Source organism: Malassezia japonica, chromosome 6, assembly GCF_029542785.1.
Source record: "Malassezia japonica chromosome 6, complete sequence".
Classification (NCBI taxonomy): Eukaryota; Fungi; Basidiomycota; class Malasseziomycetes; order Malasseziales; family Malasseziaceae; genus Malassezia; species Malassezia japonica.
The window spans coordinates 652,953-678,359 of NC_083375.1; the positions used below are offsets into that span (position 1 = coordinate 652,953).

Below are 25,407 nucleotides of genomic sequence, written 5' to 3' on the forward strand. Positions count from 1 at the left end.
CGTCACTTTCGTTGTAGAACAATCATGCCTTTTGGGTATCAATAGGAGGGAGTGCCAGCACAGTGCTCGGCTCGCGCGCCATCTTTTGTTGCCGCACGCGCTCCATCAAAGCGCGCTGTCGGACCTGGCCCTCGGTGCTCCGTGCATTTTCGCGTGCCATTTCGAGGTTCTTGGCCACCTCCTGGGACCGTCGTGCGGAGGCCTCGACTTCTTGCATGCCGATATAATTCACACGTTGGATCTGGAAAATGGCCAGGATCCATGCGACGACAAAGACCGCCATGTAGACGCGTTGGTTCAACGGCATCGCCTCTTTCGCACGACGCTCGGCCTCTTCTCTGGACATTTCCGGAAAACCGTAGAAGCCATCGGCAGAGTAGCGGCCTTGCGCTGCCTTTTGCCACGCATGCCCATGCCCACGCGTATGCGTGCGACGCAGGACCTCGGACCACATGTGCCAGTGGTCCCACTCGGCCTGCGTACGAGGTCGGAACTGACCGCGGGCTGCCCATGTATAGCGCTGACGCTCAGCCTGCGCCATGACACTGGATACATCAAATTCCCATCCCATGCCGAACTTGTCATACATAGCCCGCTTCTTTGGATCTTTGAGCAAGTCGTACGCTTTGACCACCGATCGAAACTTTTCCAGACGCCGCTCATATTCTTTTTTGTCGAGTGGCTTGGACGCTGCACGGTCGGGGTGCAATGTCTTGACGAGATCATAGTACTGTGACTTGATGTCGGATGCAGACGCAGACTTGGACACCTGCAGCAAGTCGTAGGGCGAGGCGGCCGCCCGGGCCGTCGTCGAAAATGTCCGCCTGTTTGTGGACCTCATCGAGAAGCCGGCATGGGCATACACCAAAGGTCGCTGGCGCGCCCACTGGGAATAGTACCGCAGTGTTCCAAAAGGGTGCGCGGGACGCAAGGGCTTGGACATGGTGGAAGTCTCTGGGGATTCACGGTCCTCGGAACTGACCGATGCATCCTGCTCATAGCCCCCGCTGGCTCTGTAGACGGCCTCCTCCGTATCGCCGTTCAAGAGGTGCACACTTTGCGCAAGCGTGTCAAGCAATGCATCGTTCTTGGGCAGCCGCGCAGCATCCACAGCCACGGGATCGCCCATCACCGACGACAGGTGCCACACGTCCGACGCTTCGTCCGCTCCCTCAACATCTTCGGATACCGACGGCTCAGGGACACAGCCATCACCAGCATACAAGTATGCGCTAAAGTCAGGGTAGTAGATGGGCGGATCTTGTGCTTCCTGCTCTGCCACGCCCGGCTCCGGGTCGTCGTCCCCCTCCGTTTTTAGCTTCGACGAGGGTCGTAGATTTGTTTGCCACAGCGCTCTGGATGGCACAAGTGCAATACGCACACGTTGCGTACGAGGCACAATTGGCCTCTTAAGTACGGAATAGGCTCGGCAAGCACACATAGGCAATCGGCTGCCGCGTCGCTCTAGCGTGCACGGTGCTTCACAGGGACAAGTGGAGTGATTCGGAGAGTTTCGCACGGCGCCACTGGGGCTCATGTACGGGGTGAGGAAAGTCTATTCACATCATAAGGAAAGGAGTGCGTGTATTTAACGAGCGCTCGGCGTGTTTTCCGCCTCCGCCTTGGTCAGGGCGGCGTCCAGTGCATCAATTAGGCGGTGCGAGTCTGGGTGAGGTGGGCGACGTACCATAGATCTCTTCCTCTTGCTTCTGTAGTTGCACAAAAGAAGTCGACTGAATGAGCTCTTGCATGCGTGCAGTCAGGTCATCGTTCTCTTTCTGGAGCACGTCCATCCGCTGCAAGAGACGTACCCCCAGCACTGGGTCGCGTGGTTCCTGGCTCGCGTGTGGCGCATCCCCATTCTCTGGTCCGCCACTAGCTGCAGCATCGGCAAGTGCAAGGCAGCGATGCGGCTCGAACGAGAGCGCGGCGATGTGCATCTCGAGTGCTTGCTCGCGCCGCTCGTACGCGTCGATGATTTCTTGCACCTGGTCGCGCGACAGCAGCGTTGCATCTAGCGCCGGGGGCTCTGGCTTGGGCGGCAGGTCCGGCAGGCGCAGTTCCATGGCGCTCTGTTCGACATTCGCGGTCGACATGGCGCCTCGATCCAGCACCGCCGACCACAACCTGATGGTTCGGCCGATGAGTAAGTGGAAGCAATCACCCCGCATTTTTTCGACAAACACGCCAGGCCCTTCGCGGACGAGCAATGCTCGGGTTTCTGATCGAGTGGCTCCGTTCCCTCCTCTTTACGCGTTATCTTGACGTGTGTATTGTAGGCCTGCCTGGTGCGGGCAAGACGACGCTCACAAATGTGCTGGTCACGGGCCGCGTGCCCGAGCACGTCGCGCCGACGGTCGGCTACAACCTGCGACAGTTGCGCGTAGGCAACGTGCGCATGCGACTATGGGATATTGGGTATGTTGTTGTGCTTACACAGTGGCCAGCCGCGTTTCCGGTCAATGTGGGAGCGGTACTGCTCCGGTGTATCGGCGGTGGTTTTTGCGGTCGACTCGAGCATCCCGCTGCCGCCCGGCTACTCGACCAAAGACCAGGGCGAGTACTCTGAGGAAGAAAAGACGGCGCGCAATCGCGAGAGCGAGGCTTGGAATATTGCGGCGGAAGAGCTGCATTCGCTCATCCAGCGGCCAGCGCTCGCCGGACTACCTCTGCTCGTGTTGGCAACCAAAAATGATCTCCCGAATCCCGCTAGTGTGCAGGAAGTGATCTCGGTGATGTACGTCGCGCTACTAACGCAGGGACCTGGCGTCGCTCAAGGACCGTGAAGTTTACTGCTACAGCATCAGCACATTCAACCAAACCAACATTGGTATTACGATCAAGTGGCTTTGCGCGAAGCGGTGACGCGCCGAGTCCAGTAGGTGTATACTAGTAAAACAGTCCATCTAAGATGGTACGTACACGGTATGTACATGGGTATGTGCGGTTACGGTCTGCGCCCAGACTCGAGGTCATCCACAGCCGTAGGGAACATGTAGGCCGAGAAGGGGTCGAGCGCATTGCTCGTGCGGGGCAGCGCAGCCGGAGCGAAGCGCGCTGCATGGCTTGTCATGCTTGCATCGGCAGCAAAGAGTACCTCGGGCTCAACGCCGCGACCGGGGCGGATAATGTAGTCTTCGGCACTGTGCATGCCGACGGGATGCATAAGGCCAATGTCGACCAGGAACGAGTCGCGCCAGCGTCCAAACGCCTGGTTCATCGAAGTGACAGGGTCCGGCCCTGCAAACGCATGGAAAAAGCCAACCGGCTGTTCCTGAGCCACGTCCGCCTCCGCGTTCTCCGCCACTGCAGCACGAGTTGGGTTGCTGCGACGTGCCTCGGCAACAATCTTGCTCGACCTGCGGTAGAGCTGGATGAAGCGCCCCACACTAAACACGGTCAAAATAATGCCGAAAATGAGCAATAGGCGGCAGGTGAAGCGCGAGTGCTCAATCTCTTCGTGCGTCGGCAGGTGCTTGCGGCCTTTGTGCTCGTCTTTTTGTGCGTCGGGTGTGTCGTGCGCCAGCTCCTTTTCTGCGTCTGCAATGCGCCACAGGAGCGATGCAGCAAACTGGAGTAAGGTCACGCCCAAACCCGCGCGGCCGCCATACTTGGCCGCGTTGGTCGAGTGTAAAAGGAAGGTGATCACAAAGCCCACAAACTGGAACGATGCACTGATGAAAAAGTTCCAGAAAAAGCCAAAGAGCGTGCCGAGCAGCATCCCGTCCACAATCATGTCGGAAACCTCGCCGATGTTGGCCCCGTCCGGAGTCCATCCGCCCTCCGATTCGGCAAGCGCATTCCCGCCAAACACAGTACTTTCCCAGTAGGTAGGTGCGATATCTGCCGCAGCGGCTTCGTACGTCGGAGGCAGGGTATCATCGGCCAGGTCGTCGTCATCACCGCGATCGTTCGGATCGTCGGTGCGCCGCGTCCGGCGGCCTTCCGGCTTTGCGTTCATGTTGGAAAAGACACCGTCCTGGATGATGCCGCCACCCATCGGGCGCCGCGACGTGCTGCCCTCGCCTTCGTTACGCAGAGACGTGTATGATATACCGGGCAGGTGCATGCCTGTCAAGCGCCCGAATCGCGCCAACGCGTGGCGCGATCGATCGACCACCGAGGCAACACCCCGGTATTGACTCGGGCTTACGTCGTCCTCATGCAGCGATGCGTCGCTCATGTCAAAGACGACATCACGACGGTTCTCCTCGTCATTCCCGTTTGCGTAGTCATCTGGTCGTGTAGGCGGGAAACTATGACGACTTGCGCCATCCGCTCCAGCGTCGGCCATGCTGCGCCGTAGACAACGATCGACTCGCACGGCGCCACGCCGCGTGGCTTCTTTATTTCCTATACATTATTATTTCCACGCGTCTCATCGCAAACGCAGGTGTCTGTTCGTCACGATGTCCAAGGTTTCTCAGCCGGAGCTGAAGCGGTTCCTCGAGCGCCGTGTCTCTGTCAATATTCAAGGTGGACGCAAGATCCAAGGGACACTGCGTGGATACGATCTCTTTTTGAACCTGGTCATTGACGACGCGGTGGAGCATGTGCTCGTCGACAACAACCAAAACGCCTGGGAAGAAGGCCCGCGCTGCGGCACTGTGGTATGTATTAACGCGAAGTACGTCTGACACGTACAGGTGGTGCGCGGCAACAGTGTGACGAGCTTGGAGGGCCTGGAAGCAATTGGTTCGCGATAATCTCTACGCACCGAGACACGGAATGCGGAACTTGGAATGCGGTCTTGCTCTTGTACTGGCTACACTATGCAATGCTTTTTATAGGCTGTGTGGATCATGAAAAAGTGCTGTATAATGCTACTAACTCGGGAAGGGGGGAGACAATGGGGGTGCGTTGTTAGCGAATGACAGTGAGGGCGTCCAAAGAGCTTGTACGGGACACGAGCATGAACGTAAAGCAGTTATCTGGTTGTTGAATGTCAGGATTCTATTGGGACACGCGGATTTTGTGTGGTGCAGCCTCAATGGCAAGCTATACAAGAACTGCATGCTTGCTCTGCTCAAACATGGGATGCAAAAGCACCGTCGAGTCGATGCGCGGCTCTATAGCCCACCATTTACACCACTACGTTCTTTTCTCCATGATGGCAGTGTGCCTGTACCCTTCCAGTGCGCGCTCGGTCACTTGGCGCCGCGCGAGCGCTACCACCTAACCTCCGCATAACGTAAGCATTACTTTTCCAGAAAAGTCGCATGGGGTTCCCGGAATTAAACTTTGTGCCGCTAGTTGTTCCTCCACTACGATGAGTCACTCTACGTCTGTTCGGCCCGCCACTAAGAAGGATATCCCTGCCATCCTTGGCTTTGTACGTTATCTGTCCCTGAAACAATTCTAACACACTCATAGATCAGGGACCTTGCCATTTACGAAAAGGCCCTGGACCAGGTCGAGGCGACCGAGGAGTCTGTGCGTATCTCCGTCTGACTCAGCTCGAGGAGACGATCTTTAACCGTCAATACGCCCATGTGCTGATTGCCGAGCTGGAAGATGCCACGGTCGGTCCGAAACCGATCGGCATGGCCCTGTACTACTACGCGTACTCGACGTGGACGTCGCGCCGCACGCTCTTCCTTGAGGACCTCTTCGTGCAGCCCGAGCACCGCAACCTTGGTGTCGGCAAGCGCCTCTTTAAGCATCTCGGCGACGTTGCCAAGAAGGAGGACTGTCCCCGTGTCGAGTGGAACGTGCTGACCTGGAACGCGTACGTCGCGCTGCTGACCCAGACCCTCGATCGCGTTCTACAAGGAGACGCTCGGTGCCGAGATGCTCGAAGAGTGGCGCGGTATGCGTCTCGAAGGAGACGGCATCGACCGCCTGCAGCAGCTCTCCAAGGCCGAGAAGAAGTACGGCGCGATCTGAGCCGACATAGCCAATGCGCAGCAGGGCACGGATCATGTTTAGTCAGCAACATAGGCGATGCCGAGCGAGACACCCTCGGCTTCGTATTCCACCACTGTAGAATGGCACAGACGGTTGGCGCAATTGATCCCTCCACCGTTCCTGGTGGAAGTGGCGGCTATGAAATCCACCAGAAGCTGCGCACCAAGACGGTGCGTCTGCTGAAGAAGGAGAAGTACAACGAGGCAATCGACATCCTGTACAACGGGAGTGTCAGCCTGCTCGACATGAACGAGCAGGGCAGCGGCTGTGACCTTGCCGTGTACCTGCTCGAGGTGTACGGTCTCGCAAAGACCCCTGTCGATGACACGAGCCGGGGTACGTCCCTTTGCTGACCCAGACCGCCTCACGACCATCCTCGGCAAGACCACCGCAGAGTTCTGGCGCAAGAAGGTGATCCTGGCCGCTGTCAAGTGGTCGACGACCTCTTCGCGCCCACTGGGTGATGCGAAGCTGCGCCTGTTTATTGCCGAGCTCCTTGTGAAGGGTACGTTCTCCTCCTAACCCAGACAAGCAGTACTTTGCCGCCGAGACGCACTTTATTGCCGCGTGCGCGCAGGACACGGCCGGCGTGCCTGCCTTTGCCGCGATGCTGAAGCACTGGAACGAGGTGTACTCTGCGACGATGGCGAAGCGCGATCCCCACGCGCCGTCCGCGGACTCGGTTGCCCGCGTGCTCGCCGGCACCTTTGCACTGCGCGGTGCGATTCCCCTGCTGATTGCCAAGGCGCCGGATGCGGCGCACGAGCTGCTCAGCACCTATATCAAGCAAGTGACGGAGAACAACGATGCGCTGCTCCTGCCCGTCAAGCCGAACCCCAAGGAGTACCAGTCGCCCGCCAACGGCATCGCCTCGTTCTCGACCAAGATCTACGCTACGGCGAACCCCACGCTGAACTTTGTGCAGAACATCGTGGCGCTTGCGTGCGACGCCCACCACCGCTCGGGCCCCGTTGCGGACGAGATCAAGGCCGCATGGCAGCACCTCATCCGCCAGTACATGCAAGAGAGCGGAACGAGCGGCGTGGACGCGTACCTGTACGAGTTCCTCTCGCAGATCTCGTCGATCTACTTTGGCATGGCGCCGCAACGCCGCAATATGGACATGCTCTCGAGCATGTTCTCGAATATCATGGGTGGCGGCGCGCCCGCTGCCGGCGAGTCTGCTGAGCCCGCTGTGTCAATCAAGCAACTGCCGAAGCCGGCCGACGCCGACGAGTCCGATGCTGCACCCGCCGCGCCGCCCGCGTCCGAGGCCGACCAGCTGATGGACGATGAAATGGATTAGATCCGTAGAACTACTGGGTATGGCTTGGTTGCACGAACAGGTCGCCGAGTTCTGCGTCAGGGAAAGTGCGTACCCGTCAGGTATCGTTGGCGCACGGCCTCGTCTAGAAACTGGGTGAGCCACGCAACATACCATGGTCGGCTCACGCACCGCCGATGCGCGCAGGTCCGAGACGGTAGCCTCCATGTACTCATCCGGCGAGCCGTCCGACCCCTCGGACACGTCCATGCCCCACGTCTCGTCGTCGGCCATGGTGGTTTTAGTCAGCATGTTCGTCCGGCCTCGTGGGTCGCACGCGGGCGGCACGCGATTTTCTCCATCGCCACACCCACCGCGTTGGCTGTTGTGAGAGAGAGTATGGTGGGACCTCCGCCCCCTGGGTATGGAGGCGCTCCGCCTGGCTTTGGTGGCCTGCCCGGTGAGCCGGGTGTGCTCTCTGTGGAGCAGCTTGCGTCCAAGTCGCGCAAGTGGACCCAGAGCCAGAGCCGCAAGTACGGCGACCGCCGTGGCAAGACGGCCTTTGTCGATACCGGCAAGCAGGAGCTTCCGCCGGAGCATGTGCGTAAGATTATCAAGGATCATGGTGATATGAGCAACCGCAAGTTCCGTGCAGAGAAGCGCGTGCATCTCGGTGCGCTGAAATACGTGCCGCATGCAATGCTCAAACTGCTCGAGAATATTCCCATGCCGTGGGAGCAGGTGCGCGAAGTGCCTGTGCTGTACCATATCACGGGTGCCATTACGTTTGTGAATGAGACGCCCCGTGTGATTGAGCCCGTGTACCATGCGCAGTGGGCGACCATGTGGCTTGCGATGCGCCGTGAAAAGCGGGATCGTCGTCACTTTAAGCGTATGCGCTTCCCGCCGTTTGACGACGAAGAGCCGCCGATCGACTACGGCGACAATATCCTGGACGTCGAGCCGCTCGAGCCGATCCAGCTCGAGCTCGACGAGGAGGAAGACGCGCCGATCATCGACTGGTTCTACGACTCGAAGCCGCTCGTGAACGACCGCAGCAGTGTCAACGGGCCGTCGTACCGTTTCTGGCACCTCGACCTGCCCAAGATGGCGGCGCTGCATCGCCTCGGCCGCACGTTGCAGAGCGACTTTACGACCGGCGACCGCAACTACTTTTACCTGTTCGACGTCAAGTCGTTTGCAACGGCCAAGTCGCTCAACGTCGCTATCCCCGGTGGTCCCAAGTTCGAGCCGCTGTACAAGGACCTCGAAGGCTACGACGACGACTGGAACGAGTTCAACGATATCCGCAAGGTCATTATTCGGCAGCCGATCCGGACCGAGTACAAGGTCGCTTTCCCGCACCTGTACAACAGCCGGCCCCGCTCGGTCTACCTCGGGACGTACCACGAGCCGAAGAATGTGTACATCCGCACGGACGACCCAGACTTGCCGGCGTTCTACTTTGATCCTGCGCTGAACCCGATCTCGAGCCGCTCGCTCGCCAGCGCGCACTTCCGCACATACTACGATGATGGCGAGCCCGTCCTCTCGCACGAGGACGAGGTGTTTGGCGAGGGCGTGCAGGGCGACGACGAGCTCGAGGATGAGCTCGCGTTCCAGCTCCCCGATGGCATCGAGCCTTTCCTCGACGATGCGCCGCTCGAAACGGACATGACCGCCGACGCAATCTCGCTGTGGTGGGCCGCACCACCGTACAACCGCCGCAGTGGCTACACGCGCCGTGCGGTCGACGTGCCGTTGATCAAGGCGTGGTACTTGGAGCACTGCCCTCCGAACCAGCCGGTCAAGGTGCGTGTCTCCTACCAAAAGCTCCTCAAAAAGTTTGTGCACAACACGCTGCACACAAAGCCCTACAAGCCCCAGACCAAGAAGTACTTGTTCCGCCAGCTCAAGGCGACCAAGTTCTTCCAGACGACGCACCTCGACTGGCTCGAGGCGGGCCTGCAGGTCGTGCGCCAGAGCTTCAACATGATCAACCTCTTGATCCACCGCAAGGCGCTGACCTATCTGCACCTGGACTACAACATGAATTTGAAGCCGGTCAAGACGCTGACCACCAAGGAGCGCAAAAAGTCGCGGTTCGGTAACGCGTTCCACCTTGTGCGTGAGATGGCGCGCATGACGAAGCTCATTGTCGACTCGCACGTCCAGTTCCGCCTCGGCAATTGCGATGCGTTCCAGCTGGCAGACGGCCTGCAGTACCTGCTGAACCACATTGGCCAGCTTACGGGTATTTACCGTTATAAGTACAAGGTCATGCACCAGATCCGTGCCTGCAAGGACTTGAAGCACGTCATCTACTACCGCTTCAACTCGGGGCCTGTTGGCAAGGGCCCAGGTGTCGGTTTCTGGGGCCCCTCGTGGCGCGTGTGGATCTTCTTTATGCGCGGTATCACGCCGCTGCTCGAGCGCTGGCTCGGCAACCTGCTTGCGCGTCAGTTTGAAGGCCGCAACGGCCGCACCGGCGGCAAGTCGGTGACCAAGCAGCGTGTCGAGTCGCACTTTGACCTGGAGCTGCGTGCGGCGGTCATGCACGACCTGCTCGACATGATGCCCGAAGGCATCAAGCAGAACAAGAGCAAGACCATTCTGCAGCACCTGACCGAGGCGTGGCGTTGCTGGAAGGCCAACGTCCCGTGGAAGGTGCCAGGCATGCCGACCGCCATCGAGAACGTCATTCTGCGCTACGTCAAGTCCAAAGCAGACTGGTGGACCTCGGTCGCACACTACAACCGTGAGCGTATCCGCCGCGGCGCGACGGTCGACAAGACGGTGAGCAAGAAGAACCTCGGTCGGTTGACGCGTCTCTACCTCAAGGCCGAGCAGGAGCGCCAGAACTCCTACCTGAAGGACGGCCCGTACATCACGAGCGAGGCGGCGGTTGCAATCTACACCTCGACCGTGCACTGGCTCGAGAGCCGCAAGTTCCAGCCGATTCCGTTCCCTTCGCTCAACTTTAAGCACGATACCAAGCTGCTGGTCCTTGCCCTGGAGAAGCTCAAGGAGTCGTACAGTGTCCAAGGCCGCCTGAACCAGACGCAGCGTGAAGAGCTGGCGCTGATCGAGCAGGCCTTTGACAACCCCCACGAGACGCTCGCGCGTATCAAGCGCCTGATGCTCACGCAGCGTGCGTTCAAGGAGGCGGGTATGGAGTTCTTTGATACCTTTGCCAAGCTCATCCCCGTGTACGATATCGAGCCGATGGAGAAGATCACCGACGCCTACCTCGACCAGTACCTTGCGTACGAGGCCGACAAGCGTGGTCTCTTCCCGCCGTGGATCAAGCCGAGCGATCAGGAGCCGCCGCCGCTGCTTGTGTACAAGTGGTGCAACGGTATCAACAACCTGCACGACGTTTGGGACACGTCCGACGGCCAGTGCAACGTGCTGATGGAGACGTCGCTCAGCAAGGTGTACGAAAAGGTGGACATTACGCTGCTGAACCGCCTCTTGCGTCTCATCATGGACCACAACTTGGCGGACTACATCACTGCCAAGAACAACATCTCGATCGTGTGGAAGGACATGGCGCACGTCAACTCCTACGGCCTCATCCGTGGTCTGCAATTCTCGAGCTTTGTGTTCCAGTACTACGGCCTGATCCTCGACCTGCTCATCCTTGGTCTGAAGCGTGCCGCCGAGATGGCCGGCCCCGCCAAGATGCCGAACGGGTTCCTGCAGTTCCAGGACACGGCGACCGAGGTGAAGCACCCAGTCCGGATGTACACGCGTTACATTGACCGCATCCACATCCTGTACCGCTTCACCGCCGACGAGGCCCGCGACCTGATCCAGCGCTACCTGTCGGCGAACCCTGATCCGAACAACTCGAATCTGATCGGGTACAACAACAAAAAGTGCTGGCCCCGCGACTGCCGCATGCGCCTGAACAAGCACGATGTGAACCTCGGCCGCGCCGTCTTTTGGACGGTCAAGAACAGCCTGCCGCGCAGTCTGACGACGATCGAGTGGGACGACACATTTGTGAGCGTGTTCAGCAAGGACAACCCGAACCTGCTCTTCTCCATGCAGGGCTTCGAGGTGCGTATCCTGCCCAAGTGCCGCCAGAACGACATGAGCGAGCAGCGCGACGGTGTCTGGTCGCTAGTGCAGGCGTCGAGTGGCGAGCGTACCGCGCAGGCCTACCTGCGCGTGTCGGATGAAGGCATCACCAACTTTAGCAACCGTGTGCGCCAGGTGCTGATGGCCGCGGGTGCTGCGCCGTTCAGCAAGATTGTGAACAAGTGGAACACGACGCTGATCGGCCTGATGACCTACTACCGCGAGGCGGTCATCCACACGAACGAGCTGCTGGACCTGCTTGTAAAGAGCGAGAACAAGATCCAGACGCGTGTCAAGATCGGTCTCAACTCCAAGATGCCTTCGCGTTTCCCGCCGGTGGTCTTCTACTCACCCAAGGAGCTCGGTGGTCTCGGCATGCTCAGTATGGGCCACGTGCTCATTCCGCAGAGCGATCTGCGCTGGTCGAAGCAGACCGAGACCGGCATTTCCCACTTCCGCAGCGGTATGAGCCACGATGAGGACCAGCTCATCCCTAACCTCTACCGGTACATCCAGAGCTGGGAGTCGGAGTTCTTGGACTCGGCGCGTGTCTGGTCGGAGTACGCGCACAAGCGCCGCGAGGCGAGTGCGCAGAACCGGCGCCTGACGCTCGAGGACCTCGAGGATGCGTGGGACCGCGGCATTCCGCGTATCAATACCCTCTTCCAGAAGGACCGCACGATTCTGTCGTACGACAAGATGTGGCGTGTGCGTGGCGAGTTCAAGCAGTACCAGCTGCTCAAGTACAATCCGTTCTGGTGGACGTCGCAGCGCCATGACGGCAAGCTCTGGCAGCTGAACCAGTACCGCACGGACATTATTGCGGCGCTCGGCGGTGTCGAGGGCTGCCTGGAGCACACGCTCTTCAAGGGCTGCAACTTCCCGACCTGGGAGGGTCTGTTCTGGGAGAAGGCGTCCGGTTTCGAGGATGCGATGAAGCACAAGAAGCTGACGAATGCGCAGCGTTCTGGTCTCTCGCAGATCCCCAACCGTCGCTTTACGCTGTGGTGGAGCCCAACGATCAACCGTGCGAATGTCTATGTCGGTTTTCAGGTCCAGCTCGATTTGACCGGCATCTTTATGCACGGCAAGATTCCCACGCTCAAGATCTCGCTTATCCAGCTCTTCCGTGCGCACTTGTGGCAAAAGATCCACGAGAGTGTCGTGATGGACCTGTGTCAAGTCTTTGACCAGGAGCTCGAGGCGCTGCAGATTGAGACCGTGCAGAAGGAGACGATCCACCCCCGCAAGTCGTACCGTATGAACGCGTCGTGTGCGGACATTGTGCTCTTTGCCTCGTACAAATGGCCGTTGTCTTCTCCGTCGCTGCTCACCGACTCGCGCGACGTGATGGATGGCTCGAGCGGCAACAAGTGGTGGATCGACGTGCAGCTGCGTTGGGGTGACTTTGACTCGCACGACATTGAGCGCTACTGCCGTGCAAAGTACCTCGACTACACGACGGACAACACGTCGATCTACCCCTCGCCGAGCGGTGTGCTGATCGGTATCGATCTCGCGTACAGCATGCACTCTGCCTACGGTTCGTACATCCCTGGCTCCAAGCCGCTCCTGCAGCAGGCGATGGCCAAGATCATGAAGGCGAACCCTGCGCTGTACGTGCTGCGCGAGCGTATCCGCAAGAGTCTCCAGCTGTACTCGTCCGAGCCGACGGAGCCGTACCTGAATTCGGGCAACTATGCGGAGCTCTTTAGCAACCAGGTGATTTGGATGATCGACGATACGAACGTGTACCGTGTGACGATCCACCGCACCTTTGAGGGTAACCTGGTCACGAAGCCGATCAACGGCGCCATCTTTATCCTCAACCCCCGCACCGGTCAGCTCTTTTTGAAGATCATCCACACGTCGGTGTGGGCGGGCCAGAAGCGTCTCGGTCAGCTCGCCAAGTGGAAGACGGCCGAGGAGGTGGCGGCGCTTGTGCGCTCTCTCCCGGTCGAGGAGCAGCCGAAGCAGGTGATTGTCACGCGCAAAGGCATGCTCGACCCCCTCGAGGTGCACCTGCTCGACTTCCCCAACATTGTCATCAAGGGCTCGCAGCTCGAGCTGCCGTTCCAGGCGTGCATGAAGCTGGAAAAGTTTGGCGACCTGATCCTGCGTGCGACGCAGCCGCAGATGGTGCTGTACTCTCTGTACGATGACTGGCTCAAGAGCATCTCGTCGTACACCGCCTTCTCGCGCTGCATTCTTCTGCTGCGTGCGCTGCATGTGAACCCCGAAAAGACCAAGGTGATTCTGCGCCCGAGCGTGCAGACCGTCACGCAGCCCCACCACATCTGGCCGTCGTTCACCGACGACGAGTGGATCAAGGTGGAGATTGCGCTGCGCGACCTGATCCTGCAGGACTACGGCCGGCGCAACCAGGTCGCAGTCGCGAGTCTGACGAGCTCGGAAATCCGCGACATCATCCTTGGTATGGAGATCGCCTCGCCCTCGGCGCAGCGCCAGCAGATGGCCGACATTGAGCAAAACGACGCGCAGCAGCAGGTGACGGCGACGCAGACGCGCACCGTCAACGTGCACGGCGACGAGATCCAGACGGTGACCACGACGCAGTACGAGAACCAGGTGTTCTCGTCCAAGAGCGACTGGCGCGTGCGTGCGTTGAGCGCCACGAACCTGCCGCTGCGCTGCCAGCACCTGTACGTGTCCAACGACGACGTGCGCGAGGACGTGGGCGCGCTCACGTACGTGCTGCCGAAGAACATCCTCAAGACGTTTATCGTCAATGCGGATCTGCGCACTCAGGTCGCCGGCTACATGTACGGCATCTCGCCGCCGGACGTGCCCGCGGTCAAAGAGATCAGGCTCATTGTGTGGGTGCCGCAGCGCGGCAGCAACAATGGCGTCGAGCTGCCGAACGAGCTGCCGTCGCACGAGTACATGCTCAAGGACCTCGAGCCGCTCGGCTGGATCAAGACGCAGGCGCAGGAGCTGCCGCACCTCGCGCCGCGCGACGTCGTGACGCATGCCAAGACCATGGCGTCGCACCCCGAGTGGGGCGCAAACAGCATCTGCGTCACCTGCTCCTTCACGCCGGGCTCGGTGAGTCTCGCGGCCAGCACGCTGAGCGTCGCCGGCTTCGAGTGGGGACGCAAGGCGAGCGCCGTCGACGCCGCGGGCCAGGCGCCGGGCTTCAACCCGTCGATGGTCGAAAAGGTGCAGCTGCTGCTGAGCGACCGCATCCTCGGCACGACGCTTGCTCCGAGCGACGGGCCGTGGAACTATGGCCTGTCGCTCTCGGCGCAGTGGACGCCAAACATGAAGTACGACGTCCAGCTCGCGCCCCCGGCGGCCTTCTGGGACGAGATCCACCGGCCCCAAAACTTTTTGTCGTTCGCGGGCGGACTCCCGGACGACCAAGGCGCGGACTGGCAAGACGCGCTGGCATAGACTTAGCTTTCGTCTACGTATACAAACTCGGCACCGAGCGTCGACGTGGCGGCGAGCGTGGGGCGCAGCGCCAGCTGCGTCTGGAGGCCTACGCTCACCAGGCAGTGGTTCCAGTGGCCCTCCCAGAGCAGCGCAAGCAGGCCCGAGGCGCTCATGCGGAGCTTGAACAGGCCTTGCAGCGGGGGCTGCCGAGGGCCCAGCGGGAGCGCCGCAGGCTCTGCGGCCGCGACCGCGTGTGTGTCTGGCGCCTCGGTCGCGACGGCTGCGTGCGCCGCATCGGGCTTGGCGCGCTCGCCCTCGCTCCATGCCTCGACGCTCTCCCGCAAAGAGAGCGCGGCATCGGTGAGCGGTGCGGCCCACACGCCGAAGCGCTCGCGCAGCGAGCCCTGTGCCTCGTGCCGCTCTTCGGCCGGCGCCGAGCGCAGGCAGTACTCTGCGCCGAGCGTCAGGTCCGAGAGGTAGGAGTACACGTTCATATCGTAGCTGAATAAGATTTGCGACGTACCGGGCGCACAGCGCGAGATCCTCGTCGACCTGCGCCGCGTACGCGTAGCGCACATGGCCCATCATGGGATTCAGCGTCGCGCTCGACACCGCGGGGAAGCTCAGCACACGCCCGCCGGCGCCATAGACCGGCCGCTGGGCGTACCGCAGTCCGAGCGAAACTGGATCAGCCAAAGTACGTACGTCCTGCGCTCTTCTCCGCAGCGCTGAAAAAGGCCTCGGCGCCTGCGCTGAGTGTCCCGTCGCCGAGGGAAGCGGGGGGCGTGAGCGTGCGCAAGACGCGAAGGCCCCACAGCGCGTCGTCGATCGAGTAGCTATACTCGGCCGTGGTCTTGTCCGTCTGCATCTGCAGAGCCAGCTGCAGATTGGTGGTGCCGGGCGGCCCGACCTCGTCCTGCGTCGTGTCCGGCACGGGCCCCGGCGCAACGAGGCCGAGGCGCTTGGCGAGCGGCAGCAGCGGGTAGCGCGGCGCGCGCGAGAGCGCGGTCGCGAGTAGCTGCCAGTGCGGCGCGATGCGCATTGCCGCGACGCCTTCTGCGTAGGTCGACGGGACGTGGAAGCAGCCATAGAGGAGCATGTCGCGTGCGTCCCTGCTCGGTGCGGCGAGCGGCACGCCGTCAAACGCAAACGGGGTATCCGGGGTGAGAAACTGCGCGCCGTACGTCATGCGGCGCGCCGAGCGCTGGACACACGCCGTGTCAAACGGCATGTGCGCCGCGACGTACGTGTAGCCCACGGCGCCGCTCAGCGGCACGGTCAGCAGCCGTGCGGAGGAGACCATCGTCGGCGTCTTGGTCGCGGCCGAGGAGAGCAGCACACCATTCGGAATCGCAAAGTCGACGAGGCCCGAGCAGGCGCTCATCAGATGCGTGTACGACTGCTGCTCGTTCCATCCCGTTGCGCGGTAGTACTCGCGCAGGAGCACCGTTGCTGCATCGTACATTGTGGAGAAAAGGGGCGGATTACGCTATTCTGTACACTACGCGCCAAAGATGTGCTCCACCTCGTCGATGCCGCCCGGCTGCGGGGAAGGCAGCGGGGCCTCGGGGATAGCCAGAGGCGATTTCGGTGCGGCTTCCGGCGGCGCGGGCTCGTCGCTCTGCTCGGTAGTGAGCGCGTCTTCGACCAAATCTTCCATGTTCCAGTGCAGGATCGGGCGGAGCTGGGCGGGGCTCGAGTTGACGCGGCGGTCGATCGCGGCGGTGTCCGTGTGCGACCAGGAGACGTGGCGGCCGCCCTTGGGCGACGTCCCGCTCGCGTTCGGCGAGGATGCAAGGACCCGCATTTCTCGGGGACTCAGGTGCTCCCAGTCATTCCGGTTCTCGTCCTCGCGCTCGGCCGGCGTCGCGGGCGGCTCGTGCACGGCGGGCGCCGAGGGCGTCGGGGACCGGCCCGGCACGACGTCCTGTGCCTCGTCGTCGGCCACGTGCTGTGCGAGCGCCTCGAGCGGGTCGGACGCCGCGTCAAACATCTCGCGCAGGACATCCTCGTAGACGTCCAGGTAGCCCTCGACCGCGTCGTCGGAAATGTAGCGTCCCGGCGTCCCCGCGGCGGTGGGGCGGTTGCCGAGCGGAAACGCCTCGCGCTCGAACGCGACGCTCGCGTCCATCGGATGCGCCGACTCACTGCGTGCGTCGCTCGCGGTCGACGCCGTGCGCCGCATGCTTTGCTCCTCACCCGCGCCCGCGATCGCCGTGCGCGCCGCGTAGCGCGTCTGGTTGTAGAACTGGATGAGGGTGCGCAGTGTCTGCTCTTCCGGCAGCGACGCCTCGACCTCAGCGTCGATATCGCCGCCGCCCAGCCAGTCGTCGCGCAGCGTGGGCTTGCAGAGGAGGTAAATCAGGGTGATGATACGCATGTTGGACTGGCGCCACTTGCGGCCGCAGAACGGCACCTGGCTCTTGATGAGCTTCAGCACGTACTGCTGCAGGCCCGTGTGCTGCACACGCAGTGTCCGCTTGAGGATCGCGGCGCTTTTGTACTGCACCAGCAACAGGATGCGGTGCGCTTTGTGCTTGCAGATCTTGTGCAGAATCTGCGTGAGGTTCGCCGTGGTGGAAAAGTTGCGCCACGAGTACGCCGAGCTGCTCGGCGGCGCGCGCGACTCGGGGTCGGGCGGCGTCGCGTGCGACAGACGCGGGGGATCGTCGGGAAACTGGTCCCAGACGTCGCCGATGCGCAGCTTGGCCGTCTCGAGGATCGCCTGTGGCGACGCGGGCGACGCATTGCGGCTGCTCACCAGCCGGCAGTACGACAAGAGGCCAAACGGCTGGACCTCGCAGCGCCAGCGCACAAACTGGTTCACCTCTTGCAGGCCAAAGATCTTGAGGATGAGGAGGAGGATGTTGGAGTCGAGCATGACCTGCGCGAGGTACTCCATCTTTAGTACATGGCTCGCCTTGAACCAGCGCAGCGACAGGAGCAAGAGTGCGCTGATGCCCTTGTTTAGGATCTCGCGGTGGCGCACAATGTCCAAGTCCTCGAGCGTGGGATCCGGCGCTTTTTCGGACGGGATCCCTTCGCCGACCGCACGCGAATAGGCGCTGTTTGTCCCGCCCGACGTGGTCGTCGCGAGCATGAGCTTCAGCAGGACGATCACCGCGCTCTGCATCTCGGGCAGCACCGCGCTGTAGATCTCGTCGACGCGGCGCAGGCGCTCGTCGTCCGCCTCGCTCGACGCGCCGTCCATCGGGGTGGGCGGCAGCTGCATCGCCGCGAGCGACTGCTGCAGTGCCTGGACCGCCGCGTCGGACTCGCGGTGGATGAGCGACGGCGCCTCTTTTGCGCCGCCCTGCATCTCGGCAAAGAGCTGCTCGCGGACGCAGCACGTCTGCCACACGCCCGTGTCAATGTACAGGTGCCCGCCGTAGAGCTGCAGCGCCTCTTGGATGCTCGCCGGCGCCGCGTCGCGCGCGGCGATCCCGGGCGTGTACGGGAGGACAAACGGGCGGTTCTGGTCCGTCTGGAACTTTTGCTTGCCCTGCTTCAAAGCGGGCGGCCCCGCGTTTGCGCGGTTTTCCTGGCGGGGCGCCTCGCTGCCGGCCGGGTCGTCGGCGTGCGTGTGCCGCCCTGGGAGCGGCCGCGTGGCCATGGCGAGCTCGTCGGCAGCGTTTAGGTTTTCCATCGCGCGCGATGTGAGGAGCGTCGGGTACTTTGCCGCGAGCTCTGCGCGGAATTGGCGCACGTCCTCGGGCGTGGTCGGCGAGCGCAGCGCATCCTTGGTGCGTGCGCCGAGTCCCTCGCGGTACCGCATGCGCGTCTTGGCGCTGCCGATCTCCTTGGTCCCGCCGAGGGCCGCGAGGAGCGATTTCCAGAGGAGCAGTACGAGCTTCTTGACCGGAAACCCCTTGATGCTCTTTTCCCGGAGATTCGCCACGAGAGAAAAGAGAAACACGGGAAGCGGCGGCTCGAGCGCCATGAGCGACTCGCCGAGCACCTCGTCGCCACGCAGCATCTCGAGGATCGCATAGAGCTGCGCAAAGTGCACCGTCACCTCGACGTTGATCTCCTCGAGGTACTCTGCCTTGGCATCCGGCGTGAGCAGCGGCTCCTGCCCGTCCGGCGCAAGATAGTCGGGCAGCGCACTGAACCAGTCGTGCTTCCAGCACGCGCGCTTGCACGCCGCAAAGATATCGTCCACGCCGCCGAGCTCGAGCAGCATTTCGGCGTTTGTGCGCACCCAGCGCATCTGGTCCGCGTCGCTCTCGGCCTCGTCAAACGAGCCCTGCAGATGGTATAGCAGCGCACGCGACGCACGCAGGCGCTGTGCCGGATCGTGCAGGTCGAGCGCGGCGAGCAGGCGCTGCAGCACCTGGCGGCGCGCGCCGGGCGCGAGGCCGGCCCACGTCCCTTGTGGCGCCTCGAAGCCCCAGTGGTCCGCACACCACTCCTGCCAGCTTGCACGGTTCTCGGCAAAGATGGGGGCCTCGACGTACGAGTAGAACTCTTCCAGCTCGTTCTCGTGGCAGTCGGCGTCGTCGCCGAGCGCAAAGTGCACCTCGCTCGCAGCAAGGAACGCACGCACCGCATCGCCCTGGTCCTGGGGTGGGCTCGAGGCGGACGCGGCCGCACTGCGCGGCCGCGTCGCGCCCGCTGCCCCGCTCTCGTCCACCGCCCCTTGGTGGACCTCCATGTGGAGTGTGGTGCCACGTCACGTGGACTCGGTCCGTCGCGGCTCGCTCGGACCGCCATGTGGCAGCGTTGGCTGGGAGTGGTGTGTGCGTTGGCACTGTGTGTGCAGGCGGCGCTGGCTGTGAGCGCGTACGGAAACCGCGTGCTTCTGGTGCTGGATGACGAAAAAGAAAACTACTCGAGCTTTATCGAGACCCTCGACCAGAGCGGCTACCAGGTGACCCTGGCCAAGTCGGGCGATGCGAAGCGCGACGACGTCCTGTTCTCGTTCGGCGAGCGCCAGTACGACCACCTTGCACTGCTCGTGCCGGAGCTCAAAGGGCTGAAGGATGCGCTCGCGCCGCAGCAGCTCGTGCGCTTCGCCGAAGACGGCGGAAACCTGCTCGTCGGCCTCTCGCCGCGGGTGAGCGAGGCATGGCGCGACTTTGCGCGCGAGTTCCGCCTCGAGGTGAGCGAGCGCGACACGAAGCTCGTCGACCACTTTGGGTACGACGCGGAGCGCGATCTCGGCGACCATGCGGCCGTCCTCGTCGGCGGACGCCGCGCGCACTTTGCGGCGGGCGGCGCGGCGAACGAGCGTGTCTTTTCGCAGGCGACGCGCGAGGCACTCGAGCGCGAGCCGCTCATGTACCGCGGCATTGCGCACTGGATCGGCCCGAATCCGCTCGCCTTTTCGATCCTCGCGCCCCCTGCGACTTCCTACCAGTCGGAGGTGCCCAAGATCGTCGGCGGCGAGGCAAAAGGCATCAAGAAGCTCGAGGCGCACCACGACGCCGCCGAGCTCCTCACCGGCTTTGACGCGGCCTCGCCGGACGCCACCGCGTCGCTCGTGTCGGCCGTGCAGCTGCGCCCGAACTCGGCGCGTGTCACGTTTGTGGGCAGCGTCGAGCTCTTTGGAAATGCGCTCTACGGCGACGACGTGCGGCCTCTGCAGCGCGCGGTCGTCGACGACATTGTCCAGTGGACGTTCCAGGAGCGCGGCGTCCTCCGCGTCGTGCGCTCCGGCCACGAGCGCGTGCGCAAGAGCGAGGAAGACGTCCGCCCGGACTACGAAGAAGAGCTCGGCGTCGCGGCCAAGATGTACCGCGTCAAGGACGAGGTGTTCTTCGTGCTCGAGCTGCAGCAGTTTGAGCACGAGTGGCAGCCGGCGCCGACGGACCTCGACATCCAGCTGGCGGTGACGATGCTGGACCCGTACATCACGCTGCCTCTCGAGGGGCACGTCGACGGCGAGCACACGCGCTACCAAGGCTCGTTCCGCCTCCCAGACCGCCACGGCGTCTTTACGCTGCGCGTCAACTGGAAGCGCCACGGATGGTCGTACGTGCTGACGGAGGACGTCGTTCCCGTGCGTCCGTTCAACCACGACGAGTACCCCCGCTACCTCTCGAGCTCGTGGCCGTACATTTCGGGCGCGCTCTCGACGATGCTGGGCTTTGCCGTGTTTGTCGCGCTCTGGCTCTTGCTGCCGGTCGACAAGGCGCCGGGCAAGACGGAATAGACTATTAGCATACAAACGCGATCGCGGCTCCATCGGTCGTCAGGGCGCCGCCACTCGGCGCCCAGCCATAGGCAGGGACGTGCGTCGTGGCGCGGCCCAGGGGGGCGAGGAGCGCGTCGGCGGCCGTGGGGGAGGCGTCGGCGGCGTGCACGAGGCGGACGTGCAGCGCTTGCGCGAGGTACGACGCAAAGAGGGGGGAATGCGCATCGGGCGCGTCGGGCGCGTCGGTCGCGCGCAGCGTCGCGACGCCGCACGCGGTGCCGAGCACAGCGACGTACGCAAGGCGGTACACACACTCGACATGCTCGTGCACAAACGAGCCGTCCACATAGGTCGGCACATTGTACGCGTCCTCCTCGTCGTCGGCAGGACCAAAGCGCGAACGCCCGGTGCTCGCGGTGAGCTGCCACTCGACCGCAGCGTGCTTCGGCAGGGCATCCGGCGCAAGCTGCACAATGAGCAGAGGGACCTGCAGGGGGCTGCGGCACTCGCCGAGCCACGCCGTGTCGTCGCTCTGCTGGTGCGCATGCGCGCTGTCGTCGTCCGCCTCGGCGTGCCACACCGCGCCGACCGCGCGGCTGAGCGAGTGGGCATGGCGCGTAGCGATCCAGCACACGCCCCCTTCTACGTACCCCTCTGTCGGCGCATAGCTCCATTCGCGCACGGCAAGCACGATGCGGCGCACATGCTGCAGCGCCAGTGCAACCTGCATCGCAGGCTCGGGCACAACGTCGAGCGTCGTGGGCTCCATGCCAATCTGCCCGGCAATCCACACGCGGTGGTCGGAATTCACCGCTTGCGAGTAGGGGCCAATGTTGGCCGGTGCCCAGTAGCTCCGGCTCTGCACATGGAGCGTGCGCCGCCCGGGGGGCTGGGTATCACGGTGCGCGACGGCGTCCAGCACCACACGCACGCCGCCGTCGCCGAGCGGCAGCGCGACGCACGCGCGCGAGGGGGGGGCGGCGCCAAACTGGGCGCAGTAGATCGCATTGAGCGTGGGAAAGAGCGCCTGCGAGGCCAGGTACACGTTCATGTGGCAGATATCCGTCATGGCGTAGCCGTGCGCCGCGAGTGTCGTGCGGAGCCTTTCTAGGGCGCTGCGCACCTCGTCCTCAAACGACGGGCCGGTGCCGCTCACGTCGCCGACCGCGATCCATGCGCCGCGCTCGCACGACTGCACCGTGGGACGGCACGGCAGCGCGGCGGGGAACGTCGAAAAGGGGCCTTGGTCTCCGCCATGGGCCACCTCGTAGGCCTGCACGCCGAGCGGGTCAAGAAGGGGTGGCGCACGCATGCTCGCATGCACGGCCTCCTGCCCGAATGACCCCGGCTCCTTGTCGCAGAGCACCGCCTCGGGGACACGCAGATAGCTCACGCTCGCAAACGCCGCGTCCGAGTGGATCACCGTCTCGGTGTTGCGCCTGCGTCAGTACAAGGTACATACAGCTCCACTCGCTTCACAAACAGCGGCGAGTCGAGCGAGAGGGTTTCGTACTCGCCGCCCTCGCCGCAGACGTGTGCGCCGTACAAGGCGTGCTACATGAGATGCGCAACGTACCAGATTCTCGAGCTTCGGCTGTAGCTGCTGCAGCGTCTTGCCCAGGTCGCGTTCCGTCAGGCCGATGCCCGCGACCTTGAGAATCACCGCGCAGAGGCCCGACGTATTCATTTCGTGCAAAAGATGCGACTGATTCCGCTGCCAGAGGAAGGCGAGCGGCTGCATGAGCAGCTCGGGGCGCAGCGCACTAGGTCAGCACAGCGACATACACATGCTCGACGCGCACGCGCTGGTAGTTGGACAGGATCGCGCCGACGCTCACGCCTTCTACATCGGGGTGGTGCGCTTTGACGGTGCACAAGAGGCGGTACAGATCCTCGGTCTCGTCGCCCGCGCTCTTTTCTGTTGCTTGCGGGTCGCGCGCTCCGTACACGGCGCCTTGGTTCAGCGGCTCGCCGGTGATTTCCGCACGGTACAGGGGCAGGCCCATCGCGGCGGCCACCGCGTGCACCGCATCGTGCCCGACCGTCTGGTACATGTACGAATCAATCTCATCTGCGTTAGCGTCAAGGCGACGCACCCTTGCCGCTGGGTGGCGCAAGCGTCGCCAGTGCCACGATCTCGTGGCCCTGCAGGACGCAGTGGCACAGATTAAAGCAGCTGTCCTTGCCGCCCGACAGCAGCCCCACGACCTTCATCGTGGCCTGTGCTTTGCTTAGTCAGTGAAAAAAGACGATGGACGTCGTGCGAAGCGCGGCCGGGCGCGTGGCGCGTGCGGCGCTGCCAGGCGCACGCCCAGCACTGCTTGCCGGCGTGCGGTGGCGCAGCACCATGCCGCGGCGTGGCGATACCAGGCGCGGCGACCGGCGGCGGAATCCCCAGGTCCAGCTGGCTGTACCCCCCAAGCCGATCTCCGTCGCGTCGCTCCGGCGGCTTGTCGACCAAGGCGTCGAGGACTTTGCGTCGGATACAGATACCATCAAGCTGCTCGCGGGCCTCGGGATCGTCCCTTCTGCCTTGCACGCAGTACTCGCGTCGCAGTCCAAAGAGGTCATGCGGCGAGCCGACGTCGACCTCGGCACGCTTCCTCACGAGCCCTTCGCCCAAATCCACGCAGCCGTGCGGTGCTGGGCGGCGCAGCACGGCCGCACGGCCACCGCGTCGCGCCTCTTTGCACCGTGGGCCGCGATTGCAGCCGAGTTTGACGCGGCAGGGCACGAGGCCGTGCGCCGCGCATGTACGCACGCCTTCCTCCAGTGGCTCACGCACCGCCTGCGGTATGTGCTCGAGAAGAATACGGGGCTGCGTGCAGACGCTGCGATTGCGATCCGGGCGTCGCTGCGCCAGCTTGCGCTCCTGCACGAGGTAACGGATTTGCGTGTGCCGGAAAACGCCTATGCACCGGCACGCACGCTCACGCGCCAGATCCATATGCATGTGGGCCCTACCAACTCTGGCAAGACGCACGGCGCACTCGTCGCACTGTCGCGTGCGCGTACAGGCCTGTACTGTGGTCCGCTGCGTCTCCTTGCGCACGAGGTGTGGGAGCGCCTGAACGAAGGCACCATCTCGCCGCAGATCCCCCCGCGCGCCTGCAACCTACGTACCGGCGAAGAGCAGCGCATCGTCGACCCCCTTGCCGGGCTGGTCTCGTGCACGGTCGAGATGGCGGATCCCAACAGCCCCTACGACGTTGCGGTCATTGACGAGATCCAAATGATCGGCGATATGCAGCGGGGGCCGGCATGGACGCAGGCCGTGCTTGGCCTCGCTGCCAAGGAGCTGCACCTGTGCGGCGAGGTAAGCGCCGTCCCGCTCGTGCGCCGCCTTGCCGCGCTGTGTGGCGATGTGCTGCATGTGCACGAATACCAGCGCCTCACGCCGCTGGCGGTGGCGCCCGAGAGTCTGCGGAACGACCTGAGCAAGATCCAGAAAGGCGACTGTGTCGTCGCCTTTAGCCGCAGCGCCATCTTTCAGCTAAAGAAGCAGATCGAGACACACACGCAGCTGCAGTGTGCGGTGGCGTACGGCAGCCTACCCCCCGAGACCAAGAGCGAGCAGGCGAAGCTGTTCAATGCAGGCAAGCTCGATGTGATGGTCGCGAGCGACGCCATCGGCATGGGTCTCAACCTCAAGATCAAGCGCGTGATCTTTGACACGCTGACCAAGTGGAACGGCAGCGAGAATGTCGCCCTGTCCGTCTCGCAAATCAAGCAGATTGCGGGCCGCGCGGGGCGGTACGGCACGGCAGAGCACGGAAGCAACCCCGGCGGCCAGGCCCTCACGCGGCACGAGCAGGACATGCCGCTGCTTCACGCGGCGCTTGCCGCGCCGACGCAGCCGCTGCCTCGCGCCGCGCTGCAGCCTGCGAGCGGCTTGCTCGAGTCGCTCGCGCTGCTCCTGCCCTTTGCCGAGGAAAAGGCGAGTGCAAGCTCGGCGCCCGCATCGCACGGTAAGGCGCGCTCGCTGGCCGCGCTATACCAGGACATGTCGCTATTGGCGCACGTCGAGCCGCGCTCGTTTGTCCTCGCCAACTTTGCATCGCAGCAGGCCATTGCGCCGATCCTCGAGGCACGCAGCCGCAACAGTCTCACGCACGTCGAGAAGGAAAAGTGGGCGCACTCCCCGGTGAATCTGCGCGACGAGCGCGCTGTGGCGTGGCTCGGCAATGCGGTCGAGCTGTACGCGCGCGGCGAGCTGATTCCCTTTGAAAAGTGCGCCGAGCACCTCGGCACGCTCGAGGCCGAAGCCGCGGTGCTCGACGTGATGCAGCGTGCCAAGGCGCGGCGGAGCGAGTCGGGCGACGCGCACGCCCCCCTCGAGCTCTTTACGTCGCCGGCCGACGCCGAGATCCACACGATCGACACGCTGATGCTCCTCGAGTCGCACCATCGCTCGCTCTCGCTCTACCTCTGGCTGTCGTACCGCTTCCCTTTGGCGTTTTGCTTCCAGGACGCGGTCGAGCAGCGCAAGGCGCGCACCGAGGACGCGATCGAGTTCTGCCTGAGTGCTATTCGCATCCAGCGTGCGCGCCGCCTCACCAAGCTCGGCCGCGAGCACGAAGTCCGTCCGGAGCATCGCCACGTTGTGTATGGTACATAG

At 63.0% G+C, this 25,407-nt stretch overlaps 12 protein-coding genes across 12 annotated transcripts; 7 read left to right on the top strand and 5 right to left on the bottom strand.

Moving 5' to 3' along the window:
- Window positions 1-22: 22 nt before the first annotated feature.
- On the bottom strand, window positions 23-2,096 carry MJAP1_003493 (uncharacterized protein; the record flags this gene model as incomplete). Its single annotated transcript, XM_060267421.1, has 4 exons — window positions 23-769; window positions 983-1,306; window positions 1,418-1,425; window positions 1,688-2,096. 4 exons carry the CDS (start codon window positions 2,094-2,096, stop codon window positions 23-25), a joined length of 1,488 nt encoding a protein of 495 aa, XP_060123404.1.
- Window positions 2,097-2,209: 113 nt separating this feature from the next.
- Window positions 2,210-2,865, top strand: MJAP1_003494 (uncharacterized protein; the record flags this gene model as incomplete). The annotated part of the gene is made up of 3 exons (XM_060267422.1): window positions 2,210-2,418; window positions 2,441-2,737; window positions 2,760-2,865. The coding sequence occupies 3 exons, from the start codon at window positions 2,210-2,212 to the stop codon at window positions 2,863-2,865; spliced, it is 612 nt and encodes a 203-aa protein (XP_060123405.1).
- Window positions 2,866-2,947: 82 nt separating this feature from the next.
- Window positions 2,948-4,069, bottom strand: MJAP1_003495 (uncharacterized protein; the record flags this gene model as incomplete). The annotated part of the gene is made up of 1 exon (XM_060267423.1): window positions 2,948-4,069. The coding sequence occupies one exon, from the start codon at window positions 4,067-4,069 to the stop codon at window positions 2,948-2,950; it is 1,122 nt and encodes a 373-aa protein (XP_060123406.1).
- Window positions 4,070-4,409: 340 nt separating this feature from the next.
- On the top strand, window positions 4,410-4,706 carry MJAP1_003496 (uncharacterized protein; the record flags this gene model as incomplete). Its single annotated transcript, XM_060267424.1, has 2 exons — window positions 4,410-4,610; window positions 4,647-4,706. The coding sequence occupies 2 exons, from the start codon at window positions 4,410-4,412 to the stop codon at window positions 4,704-4,706; spliced, it is 261 nt and encodes an 86-aa protein (XP_060123407.1).
- A 563-nt stretch (window positions 4,707-5,269) lies between these two features.
- On the top strand, window positions 5,270-5,886 carry ats1 (Acetyltransferase (GNAT); the record flags this gene model as incomplete). The annotated part of the gene is made up of 4 exons (XM_060267425.1): window positions 5,270-5,332; window positions 5,374-5,433; window positions 5,457-5,728; window positions 5,751-5,886. The coding sequence occupies 4 exons, from the start codon at window positions 5,270-5,272 to the stop codon at window positions 5,884-5,886; spliced, it is 531 nt and encodes a 176-aa protein (XP_060123408.1).
- Window positions 5,887-5,987: 101 nt separating this feature from the next.
- Window positions 5,988-7,213, top strand: MJAP1_003498 (uncharacterized protein; the record flags this gene model as incomplete). Its single annotated transcript, XM_060267426.1, has 3 exons — window positions 5,988-6,243; window positions 6,266-6,412; window positions 6,435-7,213. The coding sequence occupies 3 exons, from the start codon at window positions 5,988-5,990 to the stop codon at window positions 7,211-7,213; spliced, it is 1,182 nt and encodes a 393-aa protein (XP_060123409.1).
- A 357-nt stretch (window positions 7,214-7,570) lies between these two features.
- On the top strand, window positions 7,571-14,671 carry PRPF8 (Pre-mRNA-processing-splicing factor 8; the record flags this gene model as incomplete). The annotated part of the gene is made up of 1 exon (XM_060267427.1): window positions 7,571-14,671. One exon carries the CDS (start codon window positions 7,571-7,573, stop codon window positions 14,669-14,671), a length of 7,101 nt encoding a protein of 2,366 aa, XP_060123410.1.
- Window positions 14,672-14,673: 2 nt separating this feature from the next.
- Window positions 14,674-16,118, bottom strand: MDM10 (Mitochondrial distribution and morphology protein 10; the record flags this gene model as incomplete). Its single annotated transcript, XM_060267428.1, has 3 exons — window positions 14,674-15,154; window positions 15,177-15,336; window positions 15,359-16,118. 3 exons carry the CDS (start codon window positions 16,116-16,118, stop codon window positions 14,674-14,676), a joined length of 1,401 nt encoding a protein of 466 aa, XP_060123411.1.
- Window positions 16,119-16,154: 36 nt separating this feature from the next.
- On the bottom strand, window positions 16,155-19,307 carry FAR11 (Factor arrest protein 11; the record flags this gene model as incomplete). Its single annotated transcript, XM_060267429.1, has 1 exon — window positions 16,155-19,307. The coding sequence occupies one exon, from the start codon at window positions 19,305-19,307 to the stop codon at window positions 16,155-16,157; it is 3,153 nt and encodes a 1,050-aa protein (XP_060123412.1).
- A 57-nt stretch (window positions 19,308-19,364) lies between these two features.
- Window positions 19,365-20,807, top strand: WBP1 (oligosaccharyl transferase glycoprotein complex, beta subunit; the record flags this gene model as incomplete). Its single annotated transcript, XM_060267430.1, has 1 exon — window positions 19,365-20,807. One exon carries the CDS (start codon window positions 19,365-19,367, stop codon window positions 20,805-20,807), a length of 1,443 nt encoding a protein of 480 aa, XP_060123413.1.
- A 4-nt stretch (window positions 20,808-20,811) lies between these two features.
- MJAP1_003503 (diphthine--ammonia ligase) lies at window positions 20,812-23,003 on the bottom strand (the record flags this gene model as incomplete). The annotated part of the gene is made up of 5 exons (XM_060267431.1): window positions 20,812-22,228; window positions 22,252-22,343; window positions 22,366-22,552; window positions 22,575-22,860; window positions 22,886-23,003. 5 exons carry the CDS (start codon window positions 23,001-23,003, stop codon window positions 20,812-20,814), a joined length of 2,100 nt encoding a protein of 699 aa, XP_060123414.1.
- A 133-nt stretch (window positions 23,004-23,136) lies between these two features.
- On the top strand, window positions 23,137-25,407 carry SUV3 (RNA helicase; the record flags this gene model as incomplete). Its single annotated transcript, XM_060267432.1, is given in 2 exon segments — window positions 23,137-25,368; window positions 25,381-25,407. The coding sequence occupies 2 exon segments, from the start codon at window positions 23,137-23,139 to the stop codon at window positions 25,405-25,407; spliced, it is 2,259 nt and encodes a 752-aa protein (XP_060123415.1).